Source organism: Salvelinus namaycush, chromosome 4, assembly GCF_016432855.1.
Source record: "Salvelinus namaycush isolate Seneca chromosome 4, SaNama_1.0, whole genome shotgun sequence".
Classification (NCBI taxonomy): domain Eukaryota; kingdom Metazoa; phylum Chordata; class Actinopteri; order Salmoniformes; family Salmonidae; genus Salvelinus; species Salvelinus namaycush.
In genome coordinates this window covers 68486164-68504981 of record NC_052310.1, presented here as the reverse complement: position 1 = coordinate 68504981, position 18818 = coordinate 68486164, and the positions used below count along the sequence as shown (strand labels likewise).

General features: G+C 41.2%; 1 protein-coding gene across 4 annotated transcripts; it reads left to right on the top strand.

The window, feature by feature from the left end:
* The first annotated feature begins 678 nt into the window (after positions 1-678).
* Positions 679-15909, top strand: LOC120046752 (TOM1-like protein 2). 4 transcript variants are annotated; one of them, XM_038992231.1, is made up of 15 exons: positions 679-817; positions 1527-1611; positions 2313-2541; positions 3306-3440; positions 3586-3777; positions 3926-4042; positions 4277-4410; positions 4556-4604; positions 5812-5974; positions 6173-6296; positions 6476-6557; positions 12370-12429; positions 12977-13013; positions 13090-13239; positions 13403-15909. In XM_038992231.1, the coding sequence occupies exons 1-14, from the start codon at positions 766-768 to the stop codon at positions 13230-13232; spliced, it is 1602 nt and encodes a 533-aa protein (XP_038848159.1). In that variant the 5' UTR covers positions 679-765; the 3' UTR covers positions 13233-13239; positions 13403-15909. The 4 variants fall into 4 exon arrangements, 3 of the variants coding, with proteins under 3 accessions (XP_038848159.1, XP_038848160.1, XP_038848158.1); XR_005476850.1 differs by having other exon boundaries at positions 681-817; positions 13090-13812; positions 14380-15909; XM_038992230.1 differs by having other exon boundaries at positions 681-817; positions 13090-15909.
* The last annotated feature ends 2909 nt before the right edge of the window (positions 15910-18818 follow it).

The window sequence follows — 18818 nt, the reverse complement described above, 5'->3', positions numbered from 1 at the left end:
CATTGATGGAACCACATCTCGGTGGGAAAATGCGTATTTTGTTCTTATGCAGATTTTTTAAATATTCCCATGAAAATCTGTCCCCAATTGGATGGAAACCTAGCTAGTACCTCAGTCATCAGTGACTTTTTGGAACATCGGATGTTTTTATGGAAACAGTAAGTGTTACCCTCTGTCTGTTTCAGCCCAGACTTCTCACCCACTCCCACTGTATTTATTATGTGGTGACTAGCTTGTACAAAGTTTACTCTTTTGCTTCAGTAAAAATTGAATAAATCTATCAATGGGTCAAACTGACTAAAGTATGTTTATTACATGCACAGCAGGGACATACATCACCAGCTTTTTTGCCTAACAACTTTGCATCAAACCCTAAATGCATTAGAATAAAAATGACATGGAAACACTTTGTATTTTTTTGTTAGAAAACATTTTGAAATCCTATTGTAAATTCATTGAATTATTGTCTTGTTGATGTGAGAATGTAAACATATGTAATGTAAACATACTTTCTCAAGGGTTTACATTGGATTGTGTCCACTCCACAGATTGTAAAATCCTATTCAGTTGGAAAAAAACTAAAACCAAAATGAGTAGGTTTTATTGTTGGTTGTCATTTATTTACAATAATAATGTAAAGATGGACGTTAATGTTGCTCAATCAGATTCACATGCTAGATGCAGATGATTGCTCGAAGGGCGGGGCTTACTTGTGCCTTTCCCATGAACTGGTGACTTCGTACAAATTGTTTGTTGTCGATCAAGATGGAGTTCCTTTTGGGAAATCCATACAGCACTCCGGTGGGACATTGCATTGGTAAGTCTTTCTAAAATAAACTGTGATTGAAAGGAAACGTCAGATAATCGTGTTTCACGTTCTTGAATCGCACTGACATTTGATTCTAACTTGCTATCGTCTTTAAGCTCTTTGGCTATCGACCCACTTATTAGCCGCGACGCTATATGCCTGGCTGACTTGCTATTATTTTGGTTATTTGCAGGCTGATTGGAAATAAAGATGTTAACTAGCTATGTGTATATACTCATAAACAATAGTTGGTGGTAATCTTGCTAGTTCGTGGTGGGGATCTGGAACAGTATGTTGTATCGCTAGCCTGCTATAACTAACGTCAACTATCTTGTATTCATTCCTACTACTAAACTAGCTAGTTACCAACCAAGCTAGCTAGGTTACAGTCTGTACTGTATCTGGTTGCGCTAACTGGCTTACTAGCGAATGATTGTAGCTGGCTAGCTAGCTATTCGATTGAACCATGTCTGTCGTTTGCCATACATTTGACAACTGATACAACTGGATTACTAACCTGGGCGCAGCTGTCCTAAGCCGCAATAACCAGTCCTCCCCAGTACGAGTGTGGGCAACTAGCTAGTTAACACTACCTGTCTGTTCCACAGAATAGAGTTGACAGTGGTTGTGAGCCAATTAGCTAGCTGACAAGTTAGTATGTGATCATTACAATTCTACTGCTCTGACAAGAGGAAATGTAATGTTCTGTCTTCTTTAGAGAGAGCCACGGATGGCTCCCTTCAGAGTGAGGACTGGACCCTCAATATGGAAATATGTGACATCATAAATGAAACTGAGGATGGGTAAGTAGAAAATAGCTTTCTAACTAGGCCAATGAATAATATGAAGTCAAAACACATTTTACACCTCTTCTGGAGCTGTGTGAAGTTGGACTCAATTTGTCCCTAGTGACTTACATGTGAATATGACCATGCTTTCTTGGTGAAGATCTCTGTCTTTGTTTGCCGCTTATCAAATACTTGTCTTATCAGAAGCAGTAATGGACTTGAGGATGGATTTGCTCCAAGTGCTCTTCTACTATCTAAGGCTTGGATGGCATTCTGGTCCATTAACCTTGTTTGTGAAAGTGTTGAAAGCCATTGCCTGTTTCTGTTTGATAAATGGGTGGGAAGTTAGGGTATGTTGATTTGCCCCTACTCCCAGTTTATCTCAAAGTATGACATCAGTTTGATAAAGCCCTATATCAATAATTCAAGGGAAGGCCACACCTACCTATCACAGTACCATTGATTTGTTATCTGCATTATAGTGTAACCTAAACCAGAGCACTCTATTAGACCATGTAAGTAAAACATTGAGTGTTAAAGGGTTTAAGTAAAGTGTTACTAACATTATTTCAGTCAACATGGAGAAATTATGTTTGGTGGTGCTGTTACTACATTGTTACTACACAGTAGACTATATGTTTTGTGTATCATGCACATCATGTTTCTGTCTCCTCCCTCTCTGACCCTGTGCTCTGCTCTGTGTGTTGTTGCTGCAGGCCCAAGGATGCTATCAGGGCCATGAAGAAGAGGCTGAACGGAAACAAGAACTACAGGGAGGTGATGCTGGCACTGACCGTCCTGGAGACATGTGTGAAGAACTGTGGGCATCGTTTTCATGCCCTCATCACCAGCAGGGACTTCATAGACGGTGTGCTTGTGAAAATCATCTCTCCCAAAAACAATCCTCCCACTATTGTGCAAGACAAAGTGCTCACCCTGATCCAGGTAAAGGATCACACACACTTGTGTGAATGTGTATGCATGACATGTTTTCCTTTATATTTGACGACTTGAGTGATGGCATTAATAGAACCAGCTTTCATTGAGTATTCTGACAGAATTGTCTGAGGAGATGATGATAGTTTGTCCTTGGGAAAATGGGAGTCATTTGAGGAAGTATACTGTATGTCAAGTGCTTTGAGAATGTACTGTACAGTATAGGCTACATACTGAGGCAGTGGAGGAGGGTGTTTGGTTACATGTAGCTGCAGTGTTAACCAGGCAGGGTCTTGCTGGTGTGCTACCTGCAGCCAGGCCACTGGTTCTCTGTTTACTGTGGGGATCTCGGGTAACCCTGGCCGATTACCTCAGGTGGCTTCTAGTTTCCCGCTGACATGGTGGCTGTTGATGTCTGCTAGAGCACACAGACCTGACAGCAATATCATCTTGTACAAGTACTGTAACACATAACAGAGACCTGACAGCAATGAACTGAATGGTTTCTCACCAGACCTCGTGCAAGTGTTATATTACAAACACAGCACAGTTTTCTCACAAAGATGTATGTGTAATGATGATACACCAAAGATGCTCACATGCTTCCTTGCTCGGCAAGCAATAGCTTTTGTGGTAGCCTAAATGTAATTTTTGACACCTCTGACCTTAATACTTTGACCACTTAATGAATACAGCACTGAGAAACATGAGAAGATTATACAGTGTATATAACATTTGTCTTTCTCATCCTCCTTCTCCCTCCTGTCTCCCAGGCGTGGGCTGATGCGTTCAGGAGTAGTCCAGACCTGACGGGTGTGGTCCAGATCTATGAGGAGCTGAAGAGGAAGGGTATAGATTTCCCAATGTCGGACCTGGATGCCCTGTCTCCCATCCACACTCCTCAGCAGGTACAACTGCCACTGTCACATCCATTTGCATGCATTTCCTTACTCTAAATTGAGTATGAAAATACATCTGCTGTTCTGCCATTTTTCAACAAGTTTATTTGAGTTTTTTGGGGTTTGAGTCTCTTTTTTTCTTTCTCATTTAAAGCTGTTGACTGGCCCAGAGGAGAACCAAGCCACCGCCCCTCCCCTGGCCCAGCCTATCCCCCAACCCCAACAGCAGCCTCCTCCCCATGCTGTCTCCGCCCCATCGTTTGCATCGTCTGTTCCTCCCACCTACTCCGCCCCGCAGGTCCCCAACCTTGGCGCCTCTGGGTCTATCAACCCTTCACCTGAACAGGTAGGCGAATGAGTGAATTGCCATTACAGTTGCACAATCTGTTCCCTTCTCAGATTTGTAAGAAGGCTTTAAAATCTTCTGGATAGCTTGCATTCTAAGGTGCAAGGAGATGGATCTGAGAGGAGTTGACATGGTATTCCCTGTTCAGATCTGCCGGTTGCGAAGTGAGCTGGACATTGTGCGTGGCAACACAAAGGTGATGTCAGAGATGCTGACAGAGATGGTTCCTGGACAGGAGGACCCCTCGGACCACAAGCTCCTGCAGGTCAGACTCCTTGCCCCTCTTTCTCTCTGGTATTCTTATAGCGTGTAAATAGGGCTGGGTTTCTTGGCCATGTGACATGACGAGAACTCCTAGACTTTATTTTACGGAGGCCACTGGTAGGGTCTGCTTCATTGTTTCTGGTGTACTGGTGGAAGTATCTGTGATATCAACAAGTGATTTCAGCCTGGGCAGCACTATATCTTTTGACGGCTAACCCTCCTGTGCTTTTTGTAGGAGCTGAACCGGACATGCCGGGCCATGCAGCAGAGGATAGTGGAGCTCATCTCCTGTGTGTCTGACGAGGAGGTCACAGAGGAACTACTGCACGTCAACGACGACCTCAACAACATCTTCCTACGCTACGACAGGTAGGCTAGCTTACACACACCCACCCACCACTATGAGAGATGGCTAACATTTCTGTCTCAACACCTTTTTCCTCTGAGAGGCATGCATGACTTTATAGTCATTATGAGCAGGTATGGACTACTTGTTATTTGGCTTCTCTCTCAGGTACGAGAGGTATCGGTCAGGCAGAGCATCTCAGGGTATCAATAATGGGGTGAGTTAGCAGTGACAGCCATAGGACGTAACCCCCCCCCACACACACACAATGACATCCCTTGCTTATTTGTACATGGTTGTCGCATATTTCTGTGGTAAAGTTTCTGTACTTTGTCTTCCATAGCTTGCCTGTTTCTCACGTTTCCTCATTCTGTAACGTTGTCGAGTCTGTCTAAAATACAACTGTTTTGTCTAGAGATTTCGGCATGTTACATGTTAGATCGTCTGTTGATGTCCGCACCGTACCATTAATATCATGTCCACACTGACCGTGGCGTGTTGCCCAGGCATGTTAATGATTTTCATGGTCTTTTTCCTTTCTGTTTGTCTCTATGTCTAGCTGAGGCAGGCAAGTATGAAAGTCGCCCCAATAAGTAGTATGTCACGTATTTGGCTGAACTATATGGACCCTGTACATCCCATTTGTTCCATGTGGCATGTTTTAACCACCCACTCCCCTCAGTAACTGACACAGAGACAGTCTAAAGCTGGGAGTAGTTGCCACTAGACACTGATCTAAGGCCAGGTGGGTTTCCTCCCTGTATGGTTAAAGTTGGGATTCAGGGTAAACTGATCCTAGATCTGTGCCTAAGGGGTAACATCTACCCGTGTCTAAAGATGCACCAACCCCTTCCCCACCACCACCCATCATTCTCAAGAGGAAAAATTTATCTTTCGCAGCCAAAAGAAAAAACACCCACCCAGTGCAAAGGTCATTGCCATGGTTACTGTGGTCACTGCTCATAAATGAATGACAATATCACAGACACACCAAACAGCTCATTCTTCGCCACAAACAAATCATATTATCGCAATTCTCTGACTAACCCATTCTGGCTGAGTACCTACCCCTCCCTTCAGAAAAACTCCCATAAACAACAACTGTTTCTCATTCATGGGCAGATTCCTGTTTTTCTCCAGCTAACCTATGATATTCCCTGACCTCTCACGTGCTTTATTTGCCTGTACCTTTCTGTTCAAGGTAAATCTTAGTCAAATTGATGAACAAACTGAAGCCAAATGTCAGAGCCCTTTATGTAATCCCTCTCCCCTTACTTCAGGACTAGTTTGTCACTTTGCTGTAGTGATAGTAATGGAAAATGGAATTAGCATTCTGTTTTGGAATGGCTCCTAAAAGAGTGGTCTTACATTGTCTTCAATGGGTCTCTTTCTCTCTTTCCCCTTCTGTCATCCCTGGATCCCAGGTCCTCAGTGAGGCTACAGAGGACAACCTTATAGACCTGGGCCCTGGTTCTCCTGCTGTCGTCAGCAACATGGTCACTTCCACCGCCACGCCTCAGTACTTCACCGCCCCCACCGCACGTCCTTCCTCACCTGCCTCCCTCGCCTCTCGGCTGGCCGGCCTCGGTATGTCCTCCAGACTGTTACTAAATAGACTTCGGTGTACAGTAAAAAGACATTCTACTTTAACAGTGCTGAAGCATTTTGTTCTCTTTGAACTGTTTGCCAGGTAATTTAGCAATGTGACAAGTTCTTAAAAACATAAATATTTATATTTAAATTTTGTTGGAACAATATGGCGGCTGTCTTTTTGTTGTTCCTCAGACGTGGATGCCAGTGTGACCAGCACTCTGAGCTCTCTGCCCAGCTGTAAGCCTCAGGACGACTTTGACATGTTCGCTCAGACCAGGACCGGAGCTCTGCCACTGACCACCGAGACACTCGTCACGTAAGAACACATCATACATGTTCTCCTGTTCAGAGACAACCCCTACCTCCTAGGCTTGTAATGAATAGAGCATACACAATTAGCTTTTCTACATGACTGACAGTGTCTGTTCTGCACCATACATTTTAAATCTGAATGTTTTATAACTGTCCTTCTGGTCATTACCTCTATCCTGGCAGAGCTCCTCTAGAGGACCTTAATGCTGTAGGTGGGATTGAGCTGCCTCCTACTCTGGAAGTCAGGCAGCAGCCTGCAGGAGGGGTGAGTATTGTGGCTGGTCAACCTTTAGAAGTGCGCTAACATCACTAATGATCACTAACTTTTCCATGCGGTCTGCTGTTACTGTCGGGTAGGGCTGTCCCCAACAAAAAATAATCTTGGTCGACCGAGATTCTTCTGTTCTTTAAAACGTGTATTTTTCCATATATACACACCCTATGTGTTTCAATAAAATGAACTATATGCATGGCGCTTGTCTGATTCTTTAAGCGCACTAATTGATGAAATAATTAAGACACACTAATGACTAAAGAGGCAGCCAGAGATAAAGATAACCAGAAGAAAATAAACCTAAGTGAACAATGTTACTTTAAGTTTTCAACCATACAGTAAGTAGAGCAGCAGTAGTAACAACCAGATGAAGTGAGGAAAATACTAGGAAATTAATTATACAGAGTACAGTTTTAATTGAACATATTCACATTTTAAAAAGCTGGTTTTTATGCTTGATCTGGCAATGCGATCCAGAGACTCAGTACGGAGGGTGTGATGCATTTGCAGAGCCGCCTGAGGTCTGTGGAAGCCAAATCAAGCACCTCCAAAATGTTGTAACATTGCAGCGGGCTCTGTAAGGCTCCGCATTGATGTGAATGGTAGGTGGGAGCTGTACGTCCTGTATAAACACAAACTCCCTTCCTTGACAACTTTCTTTACAACAACTCTGCGAATTGCAAGAAGTATGAATGCCCAGACTTCTGCAAAGGCAGCATCGCATTAAATGCTGTACGGCCAATGCAGATGCCGGATTGACCATGCTGCTAGCTTAACTGTCACAGTGGTATTCAGTACAGTATGAATGGCCATGGCCCTAAGACTGATTGGACTGTACCAGAAGAAGTGCCCCTCTGCAAGGCCCCCTTTAACCTTGTACATTTTCCCATTTGTAAGTTAATATTTGTCTGTATCCTTTTCTCGAAATTAACATTTAAAACCTGTTTTTCCCCCAAAAAATGTGCCCCCCCCAAATGTCGGAGTCGCTCCTACGCCCCTGGCTTCAAGACTGGTGATTATACACAACAAACTAATACTTTCTATTTGACCGAATCAACCAGGTAACAACTTGTGGGAGTCAACCATCTGAATTAGACCTACAGCAGCCAGGTTAAAACAGTCAAAGCTAAGCTTATCACTGACTCCTCCAAATGCGAATAGCCTATGTCTCTCAGATATAAGATATGGAAAAATCTTATAAGCTATGTAATAAAGAGCAGATAAAATAAGACATTTGTTAAGAACATAACAAATTGAACAATAAAATTGTTCTTAATTAAAATAATGAACCGCAAGAGTTACAGCCGATAGGCCTAGTATTCAATCAACATACAGTGCCTTAAAAAATGATTCATACCCCTTGACTTATTCCAGATTTTTGTTATGTTACAGCCTGTATTCAAAATTGATTAAATTCAGCCATCTACACATGATGACAAAGTGAAAACATGTTTTGGGAAATTGTAGCTAATTTTTTGAAAATGAAATGCAGAAATATCTAATTTTAAATAAGTACTCACACCTCTGAGTCGAAACATGTTAATCACCGTTGGCAGTGATTCTGGTTAAGTCTCTGAGAGCTTTGTGGACCATGATTGATTCAAAATTCTTCAAGCTATGCCAAATTGGTTGTTGATCATTGCTAGACAACCATTTTCAAGTCTTGCCATAGATTTTCAAGCAGATTTAAGTCAACATTTTAACTCGAACATTCAGCGTCTTCTTGGTAAGCAAATTGAAAGTAAATTTGGCCTTGTTTTAGGTTATTGTCCTGCTGAAAGGGGAATTCATCTCCCAGTATCTGGTGGAAAGCAGACTGAACCAGGTTTCCTCTAGGGTTTTGCCTGTGCTTAGATCCATTTTATTTATTTTTTATCCCGAAAAATTCCCCAGTCCTTAACAATTATAAGCATACCCATAACATGATGCAGCCACCACTATGCTTGAGGATATGGAGAGTGCTACTCAGTAATGTATTGGATTTGCCCCAAACATAACACATAACACCAAACATAACACTTCTGGACAAAAGTGTATTGCTTTGCCACACTTTTTGCAGTATTACTTTAGTGCCTTATTGCAAACAGGATGCATGTTTTGGATTTTTTTATTTATTGTGTACAGGCTTCCTTTACAATCTGTCAATTAGGTTAGTATTGTGGAGTAGCTACAATGTTGTTGATCCATTCTCAGTTTTCTCCTATCACAGCCATTAAACTCTTACTGTTATAAAGTCACCATTGGCTTCCTGGTGAAATCCCTCTGCAACTGAGTAATACTGATATTCAATGTCTGCTTTAAACATTTTTTTTTAACCCATCTAGCTTATTTGCAAGACATTGGAAAACCTCCCTGGTCTTTGGTTGAATCTGTGTTTGAAATTCACTGCTCAAATGAGGAACCTCACAATTATCTGTATGTGTGGGGTACAGAGATGAGTTTGTCATAAATTATGTTAAACTCTTATTGAACACAGTGAGTCCATGTGACTTGTTAAGCCATTTTTTTAGGCTTGCCAATAAAAAGGGGTTGACTACTTATTGATTCAAGACATTTCAGCTTTTCATTTTTAATTAATTCGTTAAAATTTTGAATAACTTAATTCCATTTGTCATTATGGGGTATTTTGTGTATGAAGAACAAGTTGTCACAACAGTAGGCAATTTAAGTCACCTTCAACAGCAGCTTATGATCTCTAATGCGGAACATAAAATGGCTTATATAGGCCTAGGCTACTTACAAAAAAATAATAAGCATAGACTATTGCACAATTCCAAACGTTTATCCACCTGCATAATAGCTTAGTCTTCTCTCTTGTCAGCTGTATCGGACTGGCTTACTTTACTTCCTCACATAGACCTGGGCTGCCACTTATTAACCTACTTCCCCAATCTTTTCAAGTTATGAGACAGGAACACCAGCTTGTCAACATTTTCGGACAGAAGGCAGCTCCTGGTTTTATTGAATATAAGCCCTGCCTTGGAAAAGATCAGCTCTGATGGAGTAGAGGTCGCCGGGATGGAGAAGAGGTATTTCGCTGCTCTGGCCAGCTTCGGATACCTGTCCTCATTTTTTCTCCACCAAGCTAGCGGTCCACCGTTGACTTTCGTTATATCTTGGAGATATTCCTTCATTTCTGCTTTGCTATCCCGTTGATCCTCTTTCTCTTCCTCATCTCCACACATGAGCATCTCCATCTCTCGCTCCTTGTCCGTTTTCTTTTTCTTTTGTGCAGGTTCCTCTTCTTCCTCCGTGGATGTAGAGTTGTCTCGTTCTCTCTCATGGGGCCCTGGCTCCTCTAGCTGTGACGCGCTCAAACTGTCGGCCAGCTGGGACAGGTTGACATAGGCTTCATCCCGTTTTGCATCGTCAAGGAAGGAAAGCAGCTTGAAGCGGGGATCTATGACTGCTGCTTGGATGTAAAGACTACTGTCAAATATTTGGTCGTTGAGCTGCCATCTTCTATCAATTTCCTGCACCAGCTTTGTTTTGAGACTCTTAGTGGTAGGGCTGTCGTCCTCCGCCATGGCCAAGTGGCGGCGTTTGAGATGCGCCAGCATGGGTAAGGTTGCAGATAAAGATGTGTTGTCCTCAGACAGCAGCTCCGTCAGGGTGACCATAGGCTTCAGCACATTCCAAATGTCTTCTGCCATGTTCCATTGCGCTGTGGTGAGATCAAGGCTGTGTTCCCTTTTCCCTGTGTAGTTTGGATCGGAGAGCACGTCGGTTATGGGCCATCTATGTTCTAGCAGACACTCTAGCATTGTCTGAGAAGAGTTCCACAGCGTGGAAACGTATTGAGGCAGGAGGTGTTCAGCCACCTTTTGTTGTTTCTGCTTCAGTCCCTTTCTGGCTTCCTTCTTAAAATGAGCCACGAGGTGTCTGGCTGCAGCCGCAGTGCGACAGATGGGGTCTTGTTCGAGAGCGGCATTGATGCACAGCTGTAAGGTGTGCCAGGTACATCTGACTCCTTTAACGTCTGCCCATTCCGCTTCCTGCCTCAGTATATCCGCACACAAAACCATGTTTGCGGCGTTGTCGTGTACCAAAGCAACCCTTTTACATCCTGGAATTTCATATGCGTCTGCAACTTCTCCAAGTCTCTCTGCAATGTTGGCTGTGGTGGGATTCTCCTCCATTTGTTTTGTCTCCAGCACAAGACACTGCAGTCTCCAGGCCTTGGTAATGAAATGGGCAGTGATGGTCATGTAAGACTCCATTCTCAGGGAGGTCCACATGTCGGTTGTAAAACTTACTGCCTGGCTGTTTTGGATATACTCCAAAACCTTCTCTTTTGTGTTATGATATTTGGCAGTCAGAGCATGCATAACAGTTTCTCTCTTGGGAACGGTGTAACCAGGCTCCAAGATTTATCATCTTCTTAAATCCCACGCCTTCTATCAGGTTAACGGGCCTCATGTCCAGGGAAATGAAGTCCACGATACCATCGGTTATCTCTCTTTTTCTTTTTTCTGAGATGTGGGGCTTTTGGTCCGAGGTGGTTAAACCTGAGCTAGCAGTGGAGGCGCTGTACTGGGGATGCGCCTATAAATACACAAATAAAGTACATTTTAAATTCTGTATGCTATTACTATGTTATTACATTGTAATATGCCTATTCAATTTGGTAATGTTCACTTTTCAATCATATAAAACCTGTCAATGTTTTAGCATGCAACTAGAAAAACAAAGGAGGTTAACTTACTGTTTTCAAGTGGTATGTCATATTTGTTGTCGAACTATGGTAAGCAAACCGCTGTTGGCAGAGTTCGCATTCCACTTTTTTGGTGTCATCCTTTACTACAATGAAATGTTGCCAAACTGCAGACTTTTTTGACATTTTGCCTTTAATTAGACCTAATAAGAGTTTCAAGTAGCTACCGTATGTAGCAGTAGGTAAGTCTTAGGCAACAGTTAGGCAGATTCGCGTGTGCTGTCTGCAAAAAAATCTGGCCGATACACAGATAAATGAAAGGGGATGTTTGGCATTATATGTTAATAGTAATTAACCACACAATTCGGAAAACATTTGTTGTAAAATGATAATAAAAAATTATTAGCGTTGCACCATTTTGTTCTTGCATAATATAACTATATACAATTTCAGTAGCACATATGTCTTAGTGATGGACTTTATCATCCCCATGGCCTTCACAATGGATTAGGCCACTGAGACAGGCGAGAATCAGACGGGTGTCTCCGTCGACCAACAGCCTATCGACCATACAATCGACCAGTCGACTAAATGGGGTCAGCCCTGCGGGCAATACATTATTTTCCACCATTGGCGCGTGTGTTTAATGTTGGCCTCTGCTCTAACCATTGATCCCAAGCTTACACTCACTCAGAAGTAGGGATTTCATATAGAGATTTGTTTTTGATGGGATAGATCTTTTTAGCTGGCCTGTGGTAGTTGGTGCTTGTTGTTTTGAGCAGACAACCTCTCTCCCTAACTACAACTCTAACATTAAAGTCTAGTGCATGGCCATTCCATCCAACAGTTTTTTTTATACAGCCTGGAAGATGCTGCCTCTTCATATTGACTGTCACTGCATGACGCTGCAAAGCTTTCACATGGCTGAGTGTTTCATGGTGTTTGGTACTGCATGTCATCGATCAGTAGCAGAGGTCTATGTACCATTTATCGAATGGTTTGGTTGCATTTTTATTAAATGTTAGGGTTAAGTATTGCTTTTCACGTTATTTCAGTTATTTTTTATATTTAAGTTGGTTTTGTTTGTCTTTTTTTTTCTGTGGATATTTTTTTGTTGTGGTGCTGTTTGTCCATGACGTTGCCCTGTAGATTCCCGTTGGCCAATCCTCTGTCATGGATGACATAGAGGAGTGGCTGTGTACTGACGTGGTGAGACTATGATTTTATTCTGCCTGTTTTCTTTTCTCTTTTTCCTGTTGCATCCTTCCATTTTTGGACTCCTCTTGTTCTTCAGAAATCTAACTATCACATTCCACTTTCTTTGTCTTTCAACACATTTTCGCATCTTTGACCAATCACGTTTCTGATCCTTTGTAGCTTTCTGTGTAGTCATAAATAATGGTGTGTCCTGGCAGGGAACAAAGGACGATTTCTGTCCTCTTTGGTGCATGGTGGTTTTGTCTTAACATTTAATTTGATGTAAGAATATGTAGTAATACTGTGTGTGTGTTGAAGTTCTCTAACCTAAATGGCATTGCGGTGTTGGTGAAATAGGGGATCCGCCGTTGTGTGGGTGTAATCCTGTCTGGTTTTAAGCACAGAAAAACTTGTCAATGCTGGGTCTGGTTGTGTTTCAATCAGCACTTTTGGGTAAATGAAAGGTCAAAATGTAAAAGTATATTATAGGAGTTTAAATTCAGAATTCAGGTTATCCTTAAAAGATAGTTCCACAATGATGCTTTTCCTTCCTCGACAGCAAGGAGAGGAGGGCGAAGAGGGTGTGACCAGTGAAGGTAGGAAACAATTATTCACCTCTAGTAGCTAGCATGTATAATATGCTTCCTCTGATCCCTCTCGTCCTCCTTCTAGAGTTTGACAAGTTTCTGGAGGAGCGGGCAAAGGCAGCAGAGATGGTGCCCAGCCTCCCCTCACCCCCTAGTGGTGATCCCGGTGCAACTACCGGTGCACCCAAGAAGAAGGCTGAAAGACCAGAGGACGCCCTGTTCACTTAGTACAGTGGTTTTCAAACCTCTCCTCGGGGACCCCCAGACATTTCACAATGTTGTAGCCCTGAACTAGCCCACTGATTCACCTAGTCAAGGGCTTGATGATTTGTTGAGTCAGGTGTGCTAGCCATGGAATAGTTCAAACGCATGGAATGGCTGGGGGTCCCTGAGGAGAGGTTTGAAACCCCTCGCTTAGTAGACCTCTCTTAACCTTTTGACTTCTGACCTGACCAGCGCCTGGAGTCCCCAGACTGTTGTCTGTGACAAATCCACTTTCTCATCCTCCCACTCTGGAGCTGTCTACCATCAGCTAAACGTCTGCTACCCAGTAACACATATTCATGTTCTCAGGCAATTTACTACACTGCGAAGGGAACCCCCACGCATTGTAATTATTATTTTTTGTTGTTGAAAGAAAGCAGCTTCATTAGGAACAAGGTTGCAATGTATTCCCATAATCAACCGTCCCTATCTAACAGTTGATGGTTTGGGACTGTCTCCAGCTTCAGAAGGACTGTGGAGTATCAACAGCCATCTTTATAAACCAGCAGCTCACTCTGTCCCGGGGCTGGTCTTCCTCTGAAGGGTAATATGAGACGTTCCCTACTTACAGTACTACCCATATTCTGCTCTGTTCTGACAGCAAGAAGCCATCCCTATCCAGTCGTCCCCTACTCTACTGCATGTATTAACAGATCCATCCACCCTTCAATCCCTCCTCGGACTGAAAGGGAGTTAAATGAAGTCCAGGGACAGTTATTGTTAACCTTTTTTATAGGTCAGATGAGGGCAGGTAGTATTGAAATATATCATGAGATGTATGAATGGGGAATATTCTGGATCATTGTATTGTTTTTACGATGTGTTTAATTCCAAGTCTATTATATTGTCCATTATAGCCCCTGACTGGATGTCTTACTTCATCCATTTAACTTTGTTTTTGAGTGTGTAGATTTCTAGAATATTAGTTTGGAGAGATTTATTTTTGGGTTATTCATTTTCATTTGATGTTTTTTAGAGTAAGACAACATTCATTAAATCATTAAATGCACTGCTATGGTTGTTTATTGAGGTGTTATACATTTTATTTTAATGAACAAATAAGTAGTATCTACCTGACAATGATTTTCTGTTCATCCATATATTGGGACAGGTACAATGCTCCTGGGAAGCCAAAGACCAGATGTTGTCGTGGAGCCCAAGCATGAATGCATCACATTCATAGTGAATAGAGTAGCTGATAATGCTGTAAGAGTCAGTCAGAAGTGATAATGTATTAGTCAGTCTTATGAGAACAATAACTTTAGGTTTTAAAGTCTGTAATGTGGTTTTCACTACAGATATGGAGGCAGACTGAATATTGTATGTCTGGTGTTGAATAATAACTGAATTAATGGACTGAAGTTTTGTTTAGTGGATGTTAAAAAATATATATATAGAAGAGATGGTTATGAACACTATGAAGGGGACATTTGGTCTCTGATTGGGGAGTCCAATGTTATATTTTCACCTGAACTCTACCATGTTCTTGTCTCTCGCTGGCTGTGCTGGCACATCACTCAGATGCTAGCTAGTTAGCTCAGTGGTCTCACCAGCTGATCAGAAACAGTGTGACTGTGCTGAAAAGAGGGATGGCCTGAGTGGGAGCCAGGCTCTCACCATTTAGCGAATGTGACATTGATGTTTTCAGAAACAACACTGCTATACTGGTAAGAGCAAGAACATGGAGTACTGAAATCCATCTTTATTCTCTTTCTTGATAGTACACGTGCCGTTTCATACAAACACTTGACAGTCCTTCATTACCTTATTCTGCTGTTATGTTATTATTAAAAGATCTAGTTGAGTGAGTTGGTACGTTTAACATATCTGTAATCAACGGCGAATGTTGAAATATTGACAAGTGTAGGAATAATTTATTTAGTATTTTCTTCTGTTCTATCAGTATTTGAAATAGTTTTATTTTACAAGGCAGAATGAAATCATGAACTGCTTTATGAGACTGATCAAGGTTTTTCATGTGTGTTAAACATGTTTTGTTGATCGTTTATGGACTTTTCCTACATTTTTCCTACACAATGATTTATGCTGATTCAATGTTAGAAATTGTATAAATGTATTCGGATTAATTTGCAACAACTTTAACGGTCACTATTTATGGCAAGTGTCCACTCGTTGGTTTGTAACTAAGAAAATAACCCTATTGAATGTGTTTGTTTTTCCATGGTTTGTTGAACAAGCAGTACAGTCATGTTACTGTATCTTCCCCTCAGATATATATATATATAAAGACAATCTCATGGGACAGCCTAGCACATGATGAACCAACATCATAGGCGTCAGAAAAATGACCTCGCTTCTGAAAGACACTTTAAAAGAAGTGTTGACATTGCACATTATGAAAAGGTTTTCCGTCTCTTCTGTGAATGGAAATATGGTGTGTGCATGTAGAAGGGTTGCCCTGCTATAAGCCTGTACATCTCGTGTATTGGAGGGGGAAGAAGTATTGCTATGTGTGCCATCCAGTATACATAGTTTAATATAGCTTGATATTGATCTAGCTTGCTCAGTGGAACTTTGATTCTATACTTTATCTTGTATAATAAGGTGGTCACTTTGAAGCCTGCTCTTAGAAAGAACAAATAATGTTTATATGGTAAAAAATAAAGGGTATTTTATAAGGGAGGCTGTATGTATGCCTACTGCTTCAGCTGTTTACTGTGTTACAGTGAGCTTCAAAAGTATTGGGACAGTGACACTTTTTGTTGTTTTGGCTCTGTACTCCACTTTAATTTGAGTGTGTTTTCATCCATATTGGGTGAACCGTTTAGAAATTACACCACTTTTTGTACATAGTCCTCCCATTTTAGGGGACCAAAAGTATTGGGACAAATTCACTTATGTGTATTATTTTTTAACCTTTATTTAACTAGGCGAGTCAGTTAAGAACACATTCTTATTTTCAATAACGGCCTAGGAGCCGTGGGTTTAACTGTCTTCTTCAGGGGCAGAACGACAGATTTTTACCTTGTCAGCTCGGGGATTCGATCTTGCAACCTTTCGGTTACTAGTCCAACGCTCTAACCACAGCTACCTGCTGCCCAAATTGAAGTATAGTGAGCAAAAATATAAATGCAACAATTTCAACGATTTTACTGAGTTATAGTTCATGTAAGGAAATCTGACAATTTAAATACAGTCATTAGGCCCTAATCTATGGCTTTCACATGACTGGGCAGCCATGGGTGGGCATAGGCCCACCCACTGGGGAGCCAGGACCAGCCAATCAGAATTTAGATTTTTTCCCCCACAAAAGGGCTTTATTACAGAAAAACTCCTTAGTTTCATCAGCTGCCCGGGTGGCTGGTCTCAGATGATCTCGCAAGTGAAGAAGCCAGATGTGGATATCATACCGCCCAAAAAATGCTAACCTCCCCTGTTATTATAATGGTGAGCGGTTAGCATGTCTTGGGGGTATGATATTTGTGCCTCTAACTTTCTCACTCATCTTTATTCACAGTTCATTCAGGAACATCCATAATTATGGTAGCATCCACATTAATGTAGACGTGTTTAGAAACATATTCTATTCTTATTTACAATAAAAGTGACTCCAAAATGACAACATTAATTACCATTAATTTCTATTGGGCACAAAATAATCTGAAACACAACCAAAACAAACAGCAAATGCATCCCCACAAAATGTGTGGAGTCAAAAGCTTGATGTAGTCATTGCATGCTATGGATATTGGACTAAATACTTAACTTTTTAGTACTTTAATACACAAGTGAATTTGTCCCAATACTTTTGGTCACCTAAAATGGCAGAACTATGTACAACAAGTGTTTAATTGTTAAACAGTTCACCCGATATGGATGGAAATATCCTTAAATTAAAAAGCTGTCAGTCTGCACTTTAACCTCATAGTCATTGTATCATTTCAAATCCAAAGTGCTGGAGTAGAGCCAAAACTCAAATATGTCACTATCCCAATACTTTTGGAGCTCACTTGTTTGACTCTATTGTTTGACTCATGCATGTGTTGAACACCAATAAAACGCTATAGCAGTGTAATCTGCACCAACTTTATCCCTTTGTTTTTTTTTCTTACTGTATATAGTTTAATGCTGTGTATATAGTTATGTTGAGTCTAGACTGTATCAACTTGTCTGATACATTTGTGTGCAGTTTTGGCTGTGCATGATTACATATGCTTGCAAATAAATAACACAAAGTACATTACTGTATATTACTGTACTGTGGAACAGAAGTAAACCTTTTCATGGCTTCTGCCTCACATACAATACTCTAGTCTAATTTGACCTACAGTAACCATTCACCTTGCTGTGGAAACACTGCATTCCCTCCAATCCTCACCCCATGGCTCTCTCTCATCCCTTTCTTCCTTAGGGGGGCAGGCCCTAACTGCCAGTAGTCTAGGGGCTCTCCCATTGGTTGTTTAGGATCACCTCATCTGGAGCATGACTGGCTCCTCACATTCTGCTCCATACTGCCTGCTGCATTTTCCCGGTCAAAAATATGGGCGTGTCTTATTGCACAACTCATGCTTTGCACAAGCTTGCTGACCATGTGTGGACAGTTGTCCACAAATTCTATTCTGTTCTATTCCATAACGTGTGGATTTCACTTTGGAAGGTAAATCTTAGTAATAATATATTGTTGCATTAGATGGATGTTTGTTCTTCTTGTTGCGAAATTTTATGACAATGTACATGTATTTTGCAGTGTGTTCATATTTCATATTTGATTGATTATTTACTGAATTATCTCAATCTTGTATAATAATCCTTTCTCATCATTTCAACTCTATAATTTACTATAATCTGCCATTTTTGGAAAATGTGAATGATTTAAGTGACCCCGCCAAAACACTTTCATTATAATAACTAGAAGATTCAAAACCTTTATGAAAACCTCTAAGAAAAAAATGTGATCATGCCACATGTGATCGAGTACTGCGTTGAAGACTTACGTATTGTCCAGTAATGTGATAGTGGTAACAGAACATCGATCTGAAAGAGAAAAAAGCTGCCTCTGCGTTATCAATGATTGAAATAGATAGAGATGTCCTAATAAATCAATTACATTATTAAAACCATAGAGCTCTTGATTAAAGTATGTGTGTAGAGGGAGCAGTCTGAGCATAGCATAGGCCAGGGATCATCAACTAGATTCAGCCTCGGGATGATTTTTTCTTGAGCAGATGGTTGGGGGCCGGAACATAATTACAAATACTTTGTAGACTGCAAATTGACCACAGAAAACCCAAACAGATATGTTTGACTAAAACATAACTTTAAACCTTGCTTAAATTTGTATACGATCACGTGTCTCAATTGTGCGTGGGAATACTTGGGAACAAATTTCTTAATTCTTTAGAGTCTAAGACATTGTTGGAGGATGGGGTACTAAACTGACAAGGAATTGTTTTAAACTGGTCATACTATGGATCATTTAGCTGTTATATTTAGAATTTTAGGACCCCTTTAGGTATCAAAAAATATATACAAAATGATTTGATAAAATGTAGATTTTGGCCTTTACTACTAAAGCCTAGAGAAACACAT